The sequence below is a fragment of the Oryzias latipes genome, chromosome 14, assembly GCF_053564925.1.
Source record: "Oryzias latipes strain Hd-rR chromosome 14, Olatipes_Hd-rR_3.1".
NCBI classification, from domain to species: Eukaryota; Metazoa; Chordata; class Actinopteri; order Beloniformes; family Adrianichthyidae; genus Oryzias; species Oryzias latipes.
Window position 1 is genome coordinate 9,513,403 of NC_136250.1, and position 18,253 is coordinate 9,531,655.

The following is an 18,253-nucleotide window of genomic DNA, read 5'->3' on the forward strand; positions in this document are numbered from 1 at the left end:
TACATTGTGGCCAGCTGCTTGTTCTCCTTCTGCACGCACATACCATGATAAACCACGCCCCTTTTGTGTTTGACTGACAGCCCTGATCTCGAGACAAGGGGGTGGCAAGTCACGCTCTCGCCATGCAAATGAGACGAGCTCGGGCCGGGCGGGTGCCCATGTGGACCAGCACCATGCCTTGTTGTCTTGAGCGCTGATTGGTTCACTAGCGCCTGATCAGTCTTCATGCGGCGCGAGCCTTCCGGTAGAAAGAAAACACGGAAACACAATGACGTCAGCGGAAAAAAACAATCCCGTTTATTTAAAAGATATGACAATTCGTAGGTTCTCTGTTTGTTTTTTTAAACATATCTGACATAATCGGTAAAATCTGTGTTAAATCGGGGACTTATTAGTCATTGAAATTCTTCCCTGGGCGGAGGAGCAAAGCTAACTCCGTCGCCGGGCTTTGGTTTTAGCCGTAGTAACTGGGCGTGGTAGGAATCTCGAATGGGCGGGACTTAACGAGAACATGACTCGCCTTGTTGTGAGTATTCCCGTGTTCGCATCGCCATCTTGTTGCGATCCTAATTTTTACGTATGCGAGGATTTACTTTCTGTTTGGCTGCTTTAGGAATTATTCCTCTCCTCTCAGGAAACCCACAGAGGGGGGGCCGCGTTGGTGGTGCGGCAGTGACCCGTGCACACGGCCCTTTCTGTCGGGACAGCTCAGTCTTTTTCCTCCGCGTCCCTGGCCACCGGGTCCCCTGCCCTGACGGTTTACGCGCAATGAGTATCGAAACACTTTTGGAGGCTGCCAGATACCTAGAATGGCAAGCCCAGCAGCAGCAACAAATCAAGCATGGTAAGTTAAACAGCAGGGTGTTGCATTGTGGTAAGTCTTCAGTACACACGGCGCGTGCTTTAGTGTTTCACGGCATTAAGGCACTAGTTTCCGTTATTAGCTGCGACAGGGTTTGCATTTTAACCAGCCCGCGTCAGCGTGCATCCACGGACATGAAGTGTCGTTGGGAATCACGAGCAGATGGCCTCTACGTGCAAACTTAACCAACACTCAGTGCGGAAACGGTTCGAGATGTTTTTGAACTATTTTGCGCGCCCGCTGTGTGCGCGCGCACGCGCGCCCATGTGTATGTGCGTTAGTTTCAATAGTCCTGTGACTGACTGCGGAAGAGAGTTTCTGCCAGCAGCAGCAGCCCTTTCAAATGTCAGTCCTAGTTTTTCCCCAAATGTGTACTTTATATATGTAACGTATATGCACGTATTTTAGGTATAAACTTAATTTAAAAAAACATAATTATTAATTGTGAATTTTAATTTCAAAAAAATATGCATTTCTTTTTTTTAACAAAAAGGCCAATTGTTTTTGTCCGTCGAGCACCCCGGTGGGGCGGTGGCGAGCGAAGGCAGCTCTTTACATAATACCCTGACATTGTTCAGCTAACTCATGACACACACGGGCTGGGGCGGACCTTGGCGCGCAGACTCGGACTAACTTAAATTTCATTGTGTATCATCTAAAAAACAAGTTTTATCCTCTGCTTACATCTTAGTTCGATAGTATTTCTGTCACTTGACTGACTTGTTAAAAGGTGACTGCTAGTTTATTTTATTTTATCATATTTTTCGCCTATTTTGCCCTTCGATGACGTGTCCAGCCCCCCCTTCCCCCTTCACCGCTTGCCTACCCTACCGCGTGCTCGGATCCTCCCACAACTACCACGTGCACACCACCCCGCCTTTCCTGTTATTGCACGCTGGCTCGCTTGCACGCACTCACGACACTCCCTTCTCATCTCCGCCCTTTACCATTCAGACAGTCCCGCTGACGGGGGTGGGGGGGGGGGTAGGAGACACAGCGCGTGCCCACTTTTTAAATACAAACCTTATGTAATTTGTTGTCTTGGTTTAGACGGCAGAGTTATGATATTATGTGTCTACTGGTCTGGTCATTTTTAAGAAAAGTAGTTAATTTTAGATTATTTACAAATGACGTAATTTATTCAATAATCTGGATGAATGTCCCAATTCTTAGAAAAATATATATATATATAGTAAGGTAAGCTCAGACACTAAAGCCAGAGCAGAAACAATGACACCCCCCCCCCCATTGTTTTAGTGTATTTACTTACTATAATTTTACAATAAACAGTGTTGTGCCGATAATAGGTAGTTAATACTTGGTACAAAATATTTTTTACCTGATTTATATTAGAAGATTGACTCCTGGGTAATGGTATGAGCATTTTTTCCTAAAAATTTTTAATTTAGGAGAAATTCCTATGCTGCAAGAATTTCAGTGGCTGCTTAAAATTTCACTAAAACTTTGCTTATTCTTTCATCCGCCTTTGAAAACGCTGCTTCCATTTTATCTAATCATTTGTCCTGGTTATACTGAAAGTTATCAGTTCAAGGCTAATTTTTATTTTGCCAAAAGATTGATGAACATGTAAATTCAGTTCATTATCAGGTTTAAAGTATACATAAAGATGTACAAGGCTACCAGTGCAGAAATGTTTTTTTTTTTCTGCTGCTCAAAGCACTTTCTTGGCGGTTTCTGGGATAGCAGTTTTCCTATGTAGGCAGAAATCGCATATCTGCGGTTTGGAGTCTTATGTAGAACACACAGCAGTTTTACTTTATGGACTGCCATACATCCATCATATGTTGTGTTATTTTTTTAGAATTTGCTTGTGTGTGCTGGGTTGCTCAGGTTTAAAGGAATCCCTAGGATGTTCCTTTCAAAGCTGCTGTTTCCATGGAAACGAGGCTTTCCACTTCCCTTTGGGCTGGATGTTAGGGTGTATGTTATCTACGTGCTGAATAAGTCGGTCCCTTATGTTTTTGCATACAAACACGCCCCCCCTTTAATTTTTTTTTTAAATTTTGCCTTTGGGTGCAGGAGAACGTGGTTTCATTTTTTTTACCCAATTGGGTTCCAACTCCAGTTGACCTAGTTGCACTTTTACAGCAGTCTTCTGCAGTTGGTCAGGCTTCCTCACAAAGCTTGTGTCAGGAGCCCGCTGAGTGGTGGAAGAGTCCAATCACAGAGGAGACTGAGGGGTGTTCAGGAAACACGTGGAGACGCTTATATTTGAGTTTCTTTTTTTTCCTTGCATGCTGTCTGATCCCCAGATGACTTCATTTTTTATCGTGTACACAGACATTTTAGAATTGACTAACATAATGGTATAGCATTAAGTAAATGCATCCAGAATGCTTTTTTTTGCTGTACTTCAGTTATTTCTTAATCCTTCGTTTCCTTCTCCAGCAGACAAAGAGCAACGTAAAGAGATGGACCTCATCGCCACAGAGGCTGAATCGGGCCGTGCAGAGATTGTCTCTTCGCCTCAGCCTGTGAGAACCAACCATATTGCTTGGAGTGATGACACCCACAGTCAACAGACACATCACCCTACTGCCCCTCCAGCTCCCTCTCTTCCACCTTCTCAAGTCCCCATTGCTGTCATCCCAATGGTCCCAGTCGTCACCGCAACACCCTCTGTCCCGCCCCTACCTCTCTCAACACCTATAGCTGCCGCCGCAACGTCACTTAATAGCCCCCCACCGGTCAAGAAAGAGGACGCCTCCTCGCCCCCCCAGCTGCAGCAGCAGACGCCTCATCACCTAGTGTGCTCCCCCCAAATCAAAGTGGAAGGTGCTCAACAGCTTTTTGATGTAAAGTCCGGTCTATCACAGCCTCAAGTTCAGATCCAGTTCCCAGGACCAATCAACACTAACGGTTCTGGTACTCATCATGCACTGGTGCCCCGCCAAGCTCCGCCGCCATGCCAGCAACGTCCTAATGGCGTGCCGTTAGAAGACATGAGGAGTTTGGAAGGGAAGAGGAGACCAGGAGGGTCAGTTTCTTTGGGGGTGTGTGCATATAATGCAACCAACAACCAAACCTTATTTCATCAGTATTTATATTTGAGCATTTTTGTGTCTTTCCAGTGCGGGGACCAGAGAGGTGCACAACAAGCTAGAAAAGAACAGGTGAGCCCCGACAAAATCCTCACATATACATTTATTGTCTGTTTAAAGCTGTCCTGAAGATGTTATATTCAATCTGTATCATCTCTTGACTGGTTCGCCAGGCGAGCACACCTAAAGGAGTGCTTCGAGACGTTGAAGAAGAATGTTCCGAATGTGGATGAGAAGAAAACATCCAACCTCAGTGTACTACGGAGTGCATTACGCTACATACAGGTAACTATGGTTTGTCTACAATTCATTGGTTTGTAGAAAATCCTCTTAATCCACATCGTGTGAAACACTAGTTTTGTGTTTTATTATATCTGGTAGATATTGAGTTGCTAAGTGTTTTGGCATTTCAAAAATACAAAAATTTCAAGTGACTATTTCTGTTAAGAATGTATAAAACTGTGTTTTAACTATATTAATATTCTTTGGCTGTACAGACGACAGACTGATTAATAGATCAGATATGTTTAAATTGGAGCACATCAAGAATTTTGTCATCTTTTTTCCTCCTTTCTGTTGTCTAGACATCTAACATTGCACATGACGCTTTGACGGAGGCATACCCTGCAGAAAGTGTCATTAAAGTGTGAAGAGGTGATTTTTCAGCACACAGAAGCAGACGGAAATAAGACTTTATGCTCCTATGCAAAAATTAATTAGAGCTTGGAGCTACAATCTCGGTAGTGATTCCTTTTTTTATGGAGTAGAAGCTTTGATATTTTAGGTTCAGTGAAATGCGCAATGGAAAATTGGAGGAGTGAGCTAAATAAAGCTGAGATGGAGAAACTTGTGCAAAGCAAAGACTGGGAGCAGAATCCCACAGGGAAATCAGCACAGAACATCTGAGGCCATATTTCGTGCAAAACTAAAATGGATAAAAGTTAGATATGTTCATAAGCATCTAAGGATGAAATTTTGTACTTTTGCTTCATGAGGAAAACCACATTAATTGAATTTACTGCAGTGAAATATGTCTTCTACCTTTTTTATAAATTAGTATTTATAAGGGGGATAAATCAATAAGATTTGGGAAAATTAAGATGCAATCAAAGGAAAGCTTAAATTATTGTTCCATAAAGATGATTATTCAAGCGGTCAAGTTAGCAACTTCAATTGGTATCTTATTTTTAAAAGAATTTAAGTTGCGCACCTAGATATGGTTACAATTTCCATACATTGTCTCTATGTTTTTGCACGTTCGCATGTAAAAAAAAAACATCATTCTTATCTTGTAAGTCGGTGAGGGCCACACAGTGGTCTTGAAGCAGATGGTGGTTGTATGGTGGTTTCTCTCTTTATGGAGAATAAACAGTGCAACGGGCATAGAAACTAGCAGGAAAGTGTTCAGTCTTTCTTCATTCTCTATACAGATGCTCCAAAGAAACATCTTATCAGACACAAACCCACAGGCCAAAGATAATTCTTTATCAGATTGCGTTAGATTAGCTAATGACTTCATCTCATCACTCCTGTTTATCAAAGTTTTGTTTATGTAAACAGGCTCACGCATTAACAGTTAAATATTTGCGTGTTTTGGTGATGCTCTGGGTATGTGGGGCATTAAAAAGCCCTTTTTAGGGAGCATGGTTTCCATGCCTCTGGTTTTAACTTGCTGTATCCACATTCTCTGAAAGAGGGCTGCGTTTTGCTGGTGTTTGGATGTGCTGGAGGGTTTATGGGACACTTAACTCCAGTCATAAACCAAGTCCGCTTGAAACCCATACCTCTGTTTCCCCCCCCCTCTTCTTCCCTTCTTCATTCAGCGCCTCTCATCACGTAAATCTGTAAACCTCGGGCTCCGTCTCCTGCAGCCATGTGAGATCCGAGCACATGGCTAATTCTGCTGTGCACCTGTAGATGGTGGTGGGGGAGGTAGGGAGTGACAGGTGCTGCGTGCACAAAGGTTTATGCTGTGTTTCCATGGTAACAGCAGAGATGGGGCCGATTTGTAGCGGTTACATCAGCTTCTTCCTTTCCTCCTTGTCCGTTTTGTCGTGTGTAACCCTGATGTCTCTACTTGTGAACGCGTGGTTACCTTGGCAATAGGTGGTGCTAAGGACTAGTGTAGCTTGTTGGTTTTTTTTGTAATGAAATCAGCCAAAATGAATTGAAGTTTGCTGTCAAAACGTATCAGTTAAGCATCAAAGTATCCGTTTACTGTCGGACTAGTGGAGTTTCTCTTATTTCTGACAGCCTTGGTCTTGGGGTCATCTCATGAAATCATCATCTTCATTAGCAAAGTTGTGAGACGGGTGAAAGTGAAGGGCCCTAAAGACGGAAGACGTAAAGGAACAGATTGTCTATCAACGTGCAGGAGGATAACTCTAATACATATACACAGCTGTAAGCAGCATCCATCCACCCACATCTGAAGATTTCCCTCTGCTCCACCAAACTACAGAGCTCCTGATGTTTTTTTGTTTCAATCTCTGCTGCTCAAGTTGCAAGATCCTCAAATATAAGGTTGCTAAGGAAACGGTTAAGTGTGGCAGCTGTTTCCTTGGTGATTTACTGCAGAATTAATGGTGTCTGATTTTGTACGTAAAGGTCTGGGATAGTTATCACTGTTATCGCTCACCGAGGAGGTCCTACTTTAAATTGTGACCATTCTGTGTGGAGTTTGCATGTTTTCAGTCAGTGAGAGGGTATAGAGCTCATCCTACTAATATTCAAAACACACTTGCATGTTTGATTGGTACAGTGTTGAAAATGACCTTCAAGAGCTGGTGTGAGTACTGAGGTGGACTGGCTACCTGTACAGATTGCACCACCTTGGCTGATAATTAGCAGACCTGTGTGAAGTTCCCTAGAATTAAGGAATGTGTGCAAGAAGATCCACATGCAGGCTTAATTAAGCCTTTTTGATTTGATACAAGTAGCTCTGTGCTTAGCTTTAAAGATGCAAAAAAAACTATCAACAATTATTTTGCAAAAAAGTTGCCTTTATTTTCTCTTGAAGGAAAAGGCCTCATTTTCGACTTGACTTGTGAAGTTTCCAATGCGCTTTTGGGACACAGTCCTTTGGTTGCAGCACATGTAAAGAAGAGTGCTGGATGAGGTCGTATCAGGAGGAATCAGTTCACCGGGTCTGGCTTGTTTTTAAAGTTGAACAAAGGCCAGTGAAATCAGACGGAGCAGGGAGGAAAGTGGGCTCGCGTGTGAGGCAGGCACGTGCCTGCAGAGGTTAAACGGCTTTGCTCGCTGAAGTGAGAGTCCTGTAGTGGATCATGTGTTCCAGTGTGGTAAAGTTCTATCACCTCTCCTGTTCAGTTCCATTGCAATAAGACTAAAACTTTATTCGCACATTAGCAGATTTCTAATACATACAGTGTTTTTTTTTTTAAATTAGATTTTGATTCACGTTCAATGTTTGTATTTTTTTCAAATTGCATCTCTATGGAAAATATGAGTTTTTTCTTCCAGGCTGATCTTTGAAAGTTTTGGTTCAATAAAAGCGTCTTTGCTGCCCATGCAACAAAAAGCTTGACAAATCTGACTAGTTTCTTGTTACCAATTAATGTTCTCAGCTTTTTCTTTTTCCTTCTCCTGCCCTCTTTTCCCCACTAAGTTTTTTTTATCTTGCCCCTCTCTGCCCTCCTTCCCTGTCTCGTTCCTCTCTAGTAATCCGCATTAATGTCCTTAGCCTGTTCAACGGTTTGGTGTTCCTGCGTCAGCTGACAGAGAAACTGGGTCACAAAGACGTTTTAGTGGGGACAGGAAAAGCTTTTCTCCCACTTTGGACGTTTTTTTTTCATCAAATGTATCTTTTACAATTATCTCACCTCCTTCAGTCTACAGCTTGTGTGATGGGCTGTGTCCAAAAGCTACGTTTGCTGTGTATGTAAGAACTAGATGACATCAGAATTGTAATAAAATCCAGGGACTTGTGGTAGTAAACACAGAAAAAACCCCAAATGAGATTCAGGAAATGAGAGGCCCCTCAGCTGATGATGCCCTGAAAGCACGTGAGCGCTTGCATTTGCATAAATACCTTTCTGCTGCTGGGGCTCAGTACAGGAACCGCATTGTTGAAGACCTCATGTTTGTCTCAGCGACCTTTGTTTTATAGAGGAGTCCTTTTTCTGGAATGTGAATATTGAGACCAATCCTAACCAGACAGTATGAATTTAATAAAGGAAGGTGACCTTGATGATTCCCACTCATGTCAAGTCTGAGTCCTTTTTACTAAGAAGGTTCAGAGGAACATTTTCGTGCCAGTTTTATTTTCCACGTAGATGAATTGAATAAATATCACATTTAATGTTTTTTTTAGCTGATCTTTTCTTGGTTCTAATTGTAAAATTCACAATATCCACAGTTAAACACACAGTGCTGCTTCTATGTATATACTGCCTTAGTCACAACGGCCCTTACGGGTGGATACGGGCTGTCTGCGGGCGAATAATGGGCCCAACCTGCATGCCTGCATGAAATATCAAGGTTGTAGACCGTCCATAGACGGTCATAGAGCCAAAATGTTCATGCACGTTTTTTACAGACATGCTGTGAGCGACAGGTTGTAGTGAACGCTTAGACAGGGGGGTAAATAAGGGTGAAGTTATTAAGACACAAGCACGTTTTATTTTTATTCTTACTGCGCAAAGGGGCCCGTTAAAGCATCGACTCCGCACAGTTTGGACCTGTACACCGTGTGCACACGTCATTTGCATGCGGACAAGTAAGGAGCCAGTAATCGCACCCTACCAATGACTAGAATGCTCTATCAGGGTACCTTACCACGGCATCACCCGTACGTCATACTTGCATTATCTTTACAAATACTTCACAATACTCTTGCCACATGCACGACAATTGTACCTTCCATTTTCATGATGGGGGTGATGAGAACTACAAGGGAGCTTCAAGAAATACCAGGTCTCCCCTTTAAAATGCAGCTGCTCCTCTACGACCTCCCGTATGAGTCCACCCCTCTACGGGTGAATAGGACTCTGGCTTTAAGGTGACACACTTGACAGATTGCTGTAGTTTTACCGGAACTTCGTGTTATTGTGTGTTTTCTGGAAGACTCTGAAGCGTAAAGAAAAGGAGTACGAGCACGAGATGGAGCGTCTGGCCAGGGAGAAGATCGCTACGCAGCAGCGGTTGGCCGAGCTGAAGAACGAGCTCGGCCAGGTCATGGATGTCATGGAGATCGACCGAGTCCTCAGACAGACCATCCAGCCAGAAGACGACCAGGCCTCCACATCCACTGCTTCAGGTACAGGGAGGAGAAGAACAGTATTGTGTATTCGTTGGTTTGGGGCTAAAGTTTTCTTCTTCAATCTACAGAAGGGGAAGACAACTTTGAGCAGGACATAGAGGAGGACGCCACGCCTGCTCCTATACCCCTGCCCAAACCAGCTCCCCCCGTCCTACAAGCGCAGCCGCTCCTCGCCCCTCATTTATCCATCCAGCACACTGCTCTTCCTCTGTCTGGAATCCTCAGCACCCCTTCTCCCTCTGGTCTCCCTCCCCCCCAAGCCATTGCCCCAGCTCCAGTCCCAGGACCTCCCCCACTGCCTCAAACGCTGTCACACCGCATCCAGCCCTCACCAATTCAGGTCCAGCCCACAGTCATTGCCCATGCCGCCGTCTCCCACCCGTCAGTCATCCAAGCCGTCAGTCATACTCTTCAAGCCAATCACAAACACCTTACCCACATTGCCCCCTCACCTGGACCCACCTCCTCCATCCCTCAGCCAATCACAGCCGCTCCAGCTGTCCCCGTCACTGCCACGCACCAACAGATAGCCGCCCAGCCCATCGGACACATCACCGTCCATCCGGTGGCTCACATCGGAGCACCTCTGACATCCCACCTCCCGGCTCTTTACTCCCAGGGGGTGACCGTTTCCCAGCCCACCATGGTGGGCCACATCACCCACACCTTCACCCACCACACCCTGCCGCACGTTCAAGCTAATACACAAGCTAACACTAACGGAGCCCAGGTGAACAGCACGGTGATGAGCCAGGGGAACCAGTCGCTAGGAAAGCCCACAGCAGTGCTGGCCCCACACACTCAGCTGGTGGGGCAGGCAACGGTCCTCAACCCCGTCACCATGGTAACAGTTCCAACTTTTCCCGTCAGCACGCTCAAACTGGCGTGAGTAACGAAAATAAGCGATTTAATGGACTGAATTGAGAACTTTAAAAGCTTTTGGAGATCATGAAACTCACTAGTTTCTGTCAAATCTCTGAGAAACAAAAGCAAGCAGCTGATTTTGAACATTTTCCAAAATATACGTGTTGTAGGATTTTTGTTTTTATCAAGAACAAAAATCACGAAAGCAGCTTCAGTGGCTCAGACCATTGTTTAAAGGAATGAAACTTTTGCCTCAACTGTCAAGGCAGGAACTCTGACCCTTCTTCCTTTTCCTTCACTCCTCTGCAAACAGAAGCACTAACATTATAAGCTTATTTTACACTCAGGCATCAAAGAGTTACCTTTAACCTTCATTCATTTATTCATTCATTTAGGATTTTGTTCATGGTTGCTCCTGGAGTGAAGACCCATCTGTCTTCCGTGTTGGACTGATGTGGTAACAAATGAGGGCGTATTAAATAGATTGCACTTACATGCTAAAGATTGACAGAAAAGTTTCCTTTTTTGTGCGTCTTTTTTTGCTTCATTTTAAAGATTTTAAGAAAAATAATTATTGGATGTCTAATGCATTTATTAAATCGGAGTAAGAATCGGAGAATCAGGAAGGCACAAATTAAGTACTTTTTTCAGGGGGTCAGGGAACTTTCTGTAGAAAAACATCAAAGCGAACAGTGTATAAGTAAATATTGAAATCGACTGAACTGCAAATCAGCAGTTTGATGTAAACAAGCAAAAAGTGCCACAGAAAGCTGAGCGCTCGTTCCAAATCTGATCTGTAACTGTGTTGAAAGGACGCTCATGCTTTCATCTTTTATCCAACGCAACAGCGCCCCCTGCTGCCTCATCCCAGAACGTACATGGAAGTGACACGCCTGGAAAACATATTTCTTTGAAAAAATGAAACCTGCGTTTAACATATACTTTTAGTAAAGTTCATATGGTTAAAAAAACCATCATGCATTTGGTAAATTTGGTTAAAAAAAACTTAAAAGCTCCTGTGAGCTGATAAAATGTGTTCTTATGCACTTTATTGTGCACACACAACCTTCTCCCCATCCTGTAAACCTCTCATATGCCCCCCCCCCCCATCTTCATCTACTGTCTGTAGATTTTATGTCCAAATGTGAGCATATGTTTTATATATTCTGTACTATATGCTGTTTTCCTTGTAGCATGGCAGTTTTATATGCAGTTTGCCCTCTGCATGATGGCGTGTGCGTGTGTGGCCATTGGCAGTTTATTTTTTTACATAAAAATAATTTATGAGACGAGCCTGTTGGGACGTTATGGTCTGCGCCCGATCCTCAGTTTCCCTGAACACTGTGACAAACTTTGGCAAATTATGTACACATAATGGACGGAAGACGGAAAGAGTTTGTGGACTGAGCCATGGAGTGGAAAAAAAATCAAATATGATCCTGTTGCTCTTTTCTTGACACAAAATAATGATGTCTAATATTAAATTTCAGTTCTGTAATGTTTGTCAGTATGAAAGTTTTGTAAATTGTGATTGTGCGCATGTCAATGCATTTGAGTGAAATGCTTATTTCTGTTGGATTCTTTTGTTTTGCATGTAAGTTGCATTTTAGATCTTTTAAGTGTTTTTTATTTTATTTTATTTTAATGGTTGTTTTGGGACCATGTACAATACTGTATAATGTGGGCAGAATCCTGGACCTCATGCTACATTGATATTATATATGAATATAAAAAAAATGTTTTCCCTATGGTGAAAGTTTTAAGTTATATATCGCCTGTACTCTTTGGGCTGCCTTTTAGATCTAACTGTCCACTGTTTAAGATAACAATGATAATAATGATGGAGCATTATGCTGATGGAATAATGAAGATTCTTAATAAATCTTATTACATTTACAGCAACGAGTTTCATTTTCACATCCTTTAACAGCAGTTTTTATTTTATGTTGGAAAACAGAAAATGTAAGATACAAAAAAAAATGCACACAAAAAGCCGTCATCAAAAATATCACACGTTGAAAATGTCAACCACTAGATGGCAGTGCACACAATTAAAAAGTAACATACTAGAGTCCTTATCATCATTCAGATCAGCTGCACAGCCTTATTTCCTCTGGATGCATGCTGGGAAATACCACAAGCAATTTGCACGGCATGAAATAATGATGCTAAACTCTGCAAATTCTGTTACACTTTCCTTTGAACTGTTCCTCTAAAAAATGCGCACCCTTAGAGAGGGTGTCATTCCAGACATGGCAGCTTTCTTTTCCTGGTTGCCATTGCCTCCTCCGTGATCCGTGTTTCTCAGCTCTAAGGGATCCATGAGGGAATCAACAACTGCCTCTCTGGCTGTGTTGCATCTGCTCCTGGATCCTATCCAGCACCTCTTGCATCCTCCTTAGCTACAGACAGGGATACACACTATTAGAGAAGCTGAGAGACTGAACGTATGAAGTGTTTGGGGTAAATTCCCACCTCCTCATCTTTCTCAATGATCTGCCTCTCCTTCTCGGTGTCAATGGCTGCCAGCGGTAAGGGGAACTCCGCCTCTCTTCCTGCTTGAAACCTCTCATGCAAACTAAAACCCATAAACATGAAGTAACTACAGTATGGAACTATTCTTTGATTTGATTTGATTTGATTTGAAATGGTTAATTTCAAGCAATCAAACAAGAATAATACACAAAAACAATACAATCATCAATTATACATTCTCACAATGATGTATCAAACTTAGGATAATTAGACATAACATTAAATATTGCCTGAAAGACAGTGGAAGGAAGCAAATTTATATAATCCCACCCCTGTTCTACCGTAACCATTTTTATTACATGATTTATCATTATCCAGTTCATAACTTTTATCAGACAGAATTAAGAATTCTTAGGTATCAATAAAGTACATAACAAAGATGAATTACTTAATTATTATGTAAAAAATAGACATAAATATTTTAGAATTTAACATGGTAAATGCAGATCAGTTATCTAAAATACATGCAGATTATGTTCATTTGAAAAATCATGTACCGGTATATAATTAAAAGTAAAACTATATCAGTAAAATAGACATAATACTGTTTCAAAAATCTTCATAGCATAAATTGATCAAGTTCTAACTATTAAATGTACATTTGTGAGTTCTGGCTTTACTAACCTGCGTTTCTTTTCCTGCACCATCATGAGCGTCATGTTCTGGATGCACTGGGCCCTGTAGTTTTCATAGTGCATCTCTCTGGTTACGTCTTTCAGGTCTTGCATGTGAGTCCTCACCAACATGTTCCTCAGCAGCAGGAAATCCGAATGAGCCGGATTCTCTACTGTGAACCCAACCACACAACGATCACAAGAAGCAGACAAAAAACGTGCAGTGTTCTGCTGCATCTACCTTCTACAACTCCCCATGGATAGGAACGACCCCTGAACTTGCGGCCTTTACTCTCCACTTGAATGTTGCTCCCAATCACAGCGAACGGTATGCTATCCTGCAGGGAAAAGGCCATCAATTACTGTCAGTATGGACAAAGTGAGAACTTTTAACCAGGTAATTATCTGCAGAACCTGGAGAATCCGCTCTTGTGTCTTCAGGTCTTCGTCCTCGTCTGAGTCGCACTCTGGAAATTGGTAGATGTTTATCCCAAACTCTTTAATCTCCTCTCTGATCTAGAACGTGAACACACCAAAGCAGTTGTGCATGGAGGAACGCTGAGATTCAGGCAGGCTTATGAAGCATTACGAATTACAGGGATAAAGTCCAGCCTTACTGGAAGTAATTCATTAAGTTTAGCTCCATGCTGAGAAAAGAAAATCCAGAGTTTGGGAGGCTTATGCTCTTACATTAACATAAGAAATTGCAGTTAAATAATCAATTCCACCCTGTAACCCTTGTGCTATCCAAGGCACTTTAACATTGGGAGTTGGGTCATCTAGACCCACTAGACAGTGCGCTGAACCTTTTTTCTTCAATGATTTATGATCTTCACTGGTTTCCATGGATTACATGAAATCCTCTCCACCTTTATCCACCTTTGTCATGGTAGGAATAACACGTCACTGTAAGGGTGGGGTCATCTAAGATAGCACAAGGGTTAAAAGAACGGTGACAACCTTCATGAGAGTATTCACTGATCTTTGGCACCTTCATTTTTTTTCTGTGGAGCTCTGAGTGTGTCAGGCTGTCCGCTTTGGCCAAAAGAGGAATTATGTTGACTTTCTCATGCAGGGCTCTCATGCACCCCACATCCACAGGACGAAGGCTGATGCAAAGAAAAAAATGCAAATTTGTTCTGTTGTTATCCTAAAATGTTATGGGCAAGGGATCTGCTGGGAGCTCACCCATGGCCAAACGGAGAGACGAAATAGAGAAGGCAGTGGACTCTGTTGTCCTGAATGTTCTTTCGGTTCAACCCGCTCTCATCCCTGAAGTACTGTTCAAACTGGTGGTCAATGTAGTCCTCCACGTGCCTCCAGCTGATGCAAATGCAGAAACTCTTGGTGAGACGTGAATCTGTTGTGAATGGGCCGTGCCCTGCTCTGTGCAGGCAACCCTCACCTTTCTGTGTTGTTGATGGCATCTCCAAACCCCGGTGTGTCTATGATGGACAGCTTCAGTTTGATTCCTTTCTCCTCAATGCTCACCGTGTGTCTGATGATGTCGACCGTTTGGCTGATCCGTTCTGCAGGAGAATACATTAGCAAAGGAGAAGATCCCGTCAATAGATAGATGAACCAAAATGAAATAAGATTCACGTTTAAAAAATGTTGATGAGAAATTGTAACATTTTCCTTCTTAAAACTCGCATTTTAATTCTAGCATTTAGATTAATCGGATTGCGAGTTTCATTCTGAAATTCTGACCTTCTATCCATAAATTTCTAAATTTAATGAAAGACTGTGAACTTCATTCTGAAAAAGAAAATCAGAAATATGTTAAAAACAAAAAGATTTTTTTACTCAAATTTCATATTTTTAATTTCAAATGTTTTTCCCTCCACAAAACTGTATTTATCCCTTGTGCTGTCTTAGATGACCCCACCCTTACATTGACGTGTTCTCCCTACCAATACACAGGTGGATAAAGGTGGAAAGTTTTCATGAAATCCATGGACACCAGTGAAGATCACAAATCATTGAAGAAAAAAGGTTCAGCGCACTGTCTAGTGGGTCTAGATGACCCAACTCCCAATGTTAAAGGGCCTAGGATAGCACTTCACATTTTTGACTTGTATTTCAGAACTCAGACATTTTCTTTCCTTCTCTGTCAGAATTATTTACTTCAGGATATTTTTTCCTGTATTTTATTTGTCAATTTTACCCAGTTTTAGCAGAATTCTGACTCATGTATAATACGTTTTGATAATAGGCTTCAATTTAAAATCGATGTCACTTTCCCATCTCTTTCTTAAAACAGCAGACACATTTTGAGAGAAAAGAATGCTCTGCTGACAGTGTCTGTGTTTCCAGTTCTCACCTTCAGCATTAGGAACTTTCCTGTCTTTGTAGAGGTCAGTGAGAAACAAACTGTTGATTAGTGTGGATTTGCCGAGACCAGACTCTCCTGGATGAGCAAAAAATGACCAGTTTTCAGTGAGACACGATCTTTTAAAAAATAAAAATTTAAAAAATGTTGTCAGTATATTTGATCAATTAAAGTTACTGAAACACATTTATAATCACCAAATAGTCTAGATTCAAACATAAAAAATTTACAATTTCTTTTTGTAGACATTTTATAAAGAAACAACCCACTGTGGCACACTATAACAAAAAAAACATATAGACAGATAGATAGATAGATAGATAGATAGATAGATAGATAGATAGATAGAGAGAGAGAGAGAGAGAGAGAGAGAGAGAGAGAGAGAGAGAGAGAGAGAGAGAGAGTTAAAATACACAAAGAAGAACTCACCAGCCACCATGAGCGTGAACGTGAAACCTTTCTTCACTGTCTTCCTGTGAACCTGATTGGGTAATGTGGCAAAACCCACATACTCCTTATCCTGATCCTGCTCATAAAAACAAAAGTAAAAATATAATTGTTGCGTTTATTTCTCAACAATTCTAACTGCAAACATTATGACCAGTCTATCATTTGCCTTATTCATGGTTTTTAGTCAACAATGCAAAACAGCATTTTAAGAAGATTACCCTCACAGCCTACATCCTCTGCCTCCTGCGTTTGAGCTGCACTGCATCATGGTAGCTTTAATTTAAAGGATCTGACCTACAAAACTGTAACCTGAACTCAAACATAGAGGATGCAGTCCCCATGGTTACACGCTCCTTAGGGTGCAAATGGGTTTATGCACAAGTTCGACTTTGCTGATATGTGTTGCAATCTTGTTCAAGTTAATTTAAGGATAAAGAAAGTGATTGAAAAAGGTGAGTTTTAGACCCCAATGAAACTTTCAAGAAGTACTTTAAAGAGTGAGAGCGCTGACCTCTGGAGAGTCGTAGGGATCAAAGCGCCCCCAGGGGCTGCGTGGTCGTGAGGCCGGGCTGAGTGGACAGTCCACAGACACCTGAGACACGACTGGACTCCTCATGGGTAAAGGTGGAATCTGTGAGTTCAGTCCAGCAGGATTCGCTCTGGGAGGAATCTTCGGCGAGCACGGGCTGGGACAGGGACGAGGGGGATTCGTGGGAAAGCCAGAGAATCTCTCACTGGATGGTTCCTCTGCCATGTGATGGTCTGTCATATGAAGCTGCCCAGCCGAGTGAGAGACAGGGGGCAGATCTCTCATCGCAAAAGGGAACTGTATGTCTTCCTGGTCCTCTATGGACAAGCTGGACAGCTGGGGACAGAGAATAAACACACAAAGCTCCTCAGGGATAAGGCAACAAATTCAGAGCGTGATTATTCGTACCTAATGCTACAAAGGGAGTTTTTGACATATCCCATCAACACTTTAAATACCTGACGTGTTTTTAATTTGAATTTAAATCTAATTAAGTGTTGCATGTACATAGACCTTAGATGATTTAAAAGTCAGCATGATTGTTAGGAAGAATCTGGATCTGTTTAGTGGTTGGTGGAACTAAGAGGATAAACAGCTTTTAAATCCTGATCTTTGTCCGTTTATGTTTTGCTGAAATAACAAAAAAGAGAAATTAGAAGTCTGTTTCCCAAGTTGCATTATTGGACTTCATGCATCCTGACTGAGTAGAGCTGAGCTTGGATCCCATTAAAACGCGACAAAGGTCATCCATCTTTCCAAGCAGGATGAAGGGTGCAGCAAAAACAAAAAAAAACTGCCTAAGATCTTAAGGGGATCAACAAACAGTCAAGTCAGAACACAGTTTTCTCTGATTTCAGGACAAAGTTGAAATGATTTCCCTAGACAACAATGAGGCTAACAGGCATTTGCTCGATTTCCAAAAGATTAACAAAACAGACTGCTAAGTTGGTCTGCAAGCTGCAAAGTCCACACTGTTGTGGTCTGATCAGGGTTCATCTGGCATCCCACTACCTGTCAGCTCTCATTACCCAGAAAGCTTTGCAGCAGGCTTAACCCTAATGCCCTGAAAGGGTGGGGGTTGGAGAATTAAATCTTCAACACTAAGACAAACTGCAGCAAACACTACGATTAAAAACTATTCACAAACAAGTCCTACCTGCTTTTCTGAGAAAGTTGCAGCTTTTTTGAGCAGAGACGAAAGAAAACACAACAACAACATAGGGACATAATTATATGGATCATTGTCAGGAAAACAAACGAAAACAGAGCTTCTGTGCATGCAAAGAGACATGTATTGTTCCTAAAAGAAATAAAAAACAACAAGTGAGTACATTTACTACATGATCGGATGAAAAACAACCAAATAAAAATACTTAGTCGGCTATAAATTATTGGCTATATTATAGGGGTTGACAGAACTGGATATCTAACAGAGATTTTTGGGGTTTTGTTGTTGAACCTGCCAATAAGAACGAGTCAGGAAGTTAAAACTGTTGATAGATAGATAATTTCCTACCTTTCTTACTGTTGCGGAATCTGACCGGAGAAGACATGTGCTGCATTGTGTTCGCCGGTTTCAAACTGTCCTCAGATCAGAGGCGAGACGCACCTTGAGAGTGCGCGTGCGCACGCGCGCACGAGGACGCACCGACTGACGACTTCAACACAGAAGATCCACCGTTAGGTTTGAAGATCAGTCTGATATTACTATACAGGTGTCGACT

General features: G+C 42.2%; 2 protein-coding genes across 4 annotated transcripts; one reads left to right on the plus strand and one right to left on the minus strand.

Annotated features, from left to right (window-relative positions):
• Nucleotides 1-489: 489 nt before the first annotated feature.
• On the plus strand, nucleotides 490-11,971 carry LOC101162699 (max-binding protein MNT). Of its 2 annotated transcripts, none has more exons than XM_011483258.4 (6): nucleotides 490-844; nucleotides 3,272-3,860; nucleotides 3,955-3,996; nucleotides 4,098-4,209; nucleotides 9,010-9,202; nucleotides 9,274-11,971. In XM_011483258.4, the coding sequence occupies exons 1-6, from the start codon at nucleotides 580-582 to the stop codon at nucleotides 10,092-10,094; spliced, it is 2,022 nt and encodes a 673-aa protein (XP_011481560.1). In that variant the 5' UTR covers nucleotides 490-579; the 3' UTR covers nucleotides 10,095-11,971. The 2 variants fall into 2 exon arrangements, with proteins under 2 accessions (XP_011481560.1, XP_011481561.1); XM_011483259.4 differs by having other exon boundaries at nucleotides 520-844; nucleotides 3,275-3,860.
• A 17-nt stretch (nucleotides 11,972-11,988) lies between these two features.
• LOC101159035 (septin-5) lies at nucleotides 11,989-18,219 on the minus strand. Of its 2 annotated transcripts, XM_004076166.5 has the most exons (13): nucleotides 18,046-18,219; nucleotides 17,686-17,708; nucleotides 16,512-16,865; nucleotides 15,980-16,076; nucleotides 15,542-15,628; nucleotides 14,624-14,747; nucleotides 14,407-14,541; nucleotides 14,210-14,327; nucleotides 13,633-13,734; nucleotides 13,460-13,556; nucleotides 13,229-13,391; nucleotides 12,545-12,647; nucleotides 11,989-12,471 (listed from the first exon to the last, which is right to left on the minus strand). In XM_004076166.5, exons 1-13 carry the CDS (start codon nucleotides 18,089-18,091, stop codon nucleotides 12,400-12,402), a joined length of 1,521 nt encoding a protein of 506 aa, XP_004076214.1. In that variant the 5' UTR covers nucleotides 18,092-18,219; the 3' UTR covers nucleotides 11,989-12,399. The 2 variants fall into 2 exon arrangements, with proteins under 2 accessions (XP_004076214.1, XP_011481559.1); XM_011483257.4 differs by lacking the exon at nucleotides 17,686-17,708 and having other exon boundaries at nucleotides 18,046-18,170.
• Between the last annotated feature and the right edge of the window lie 34 nt (nucleotides 18,220-18,253).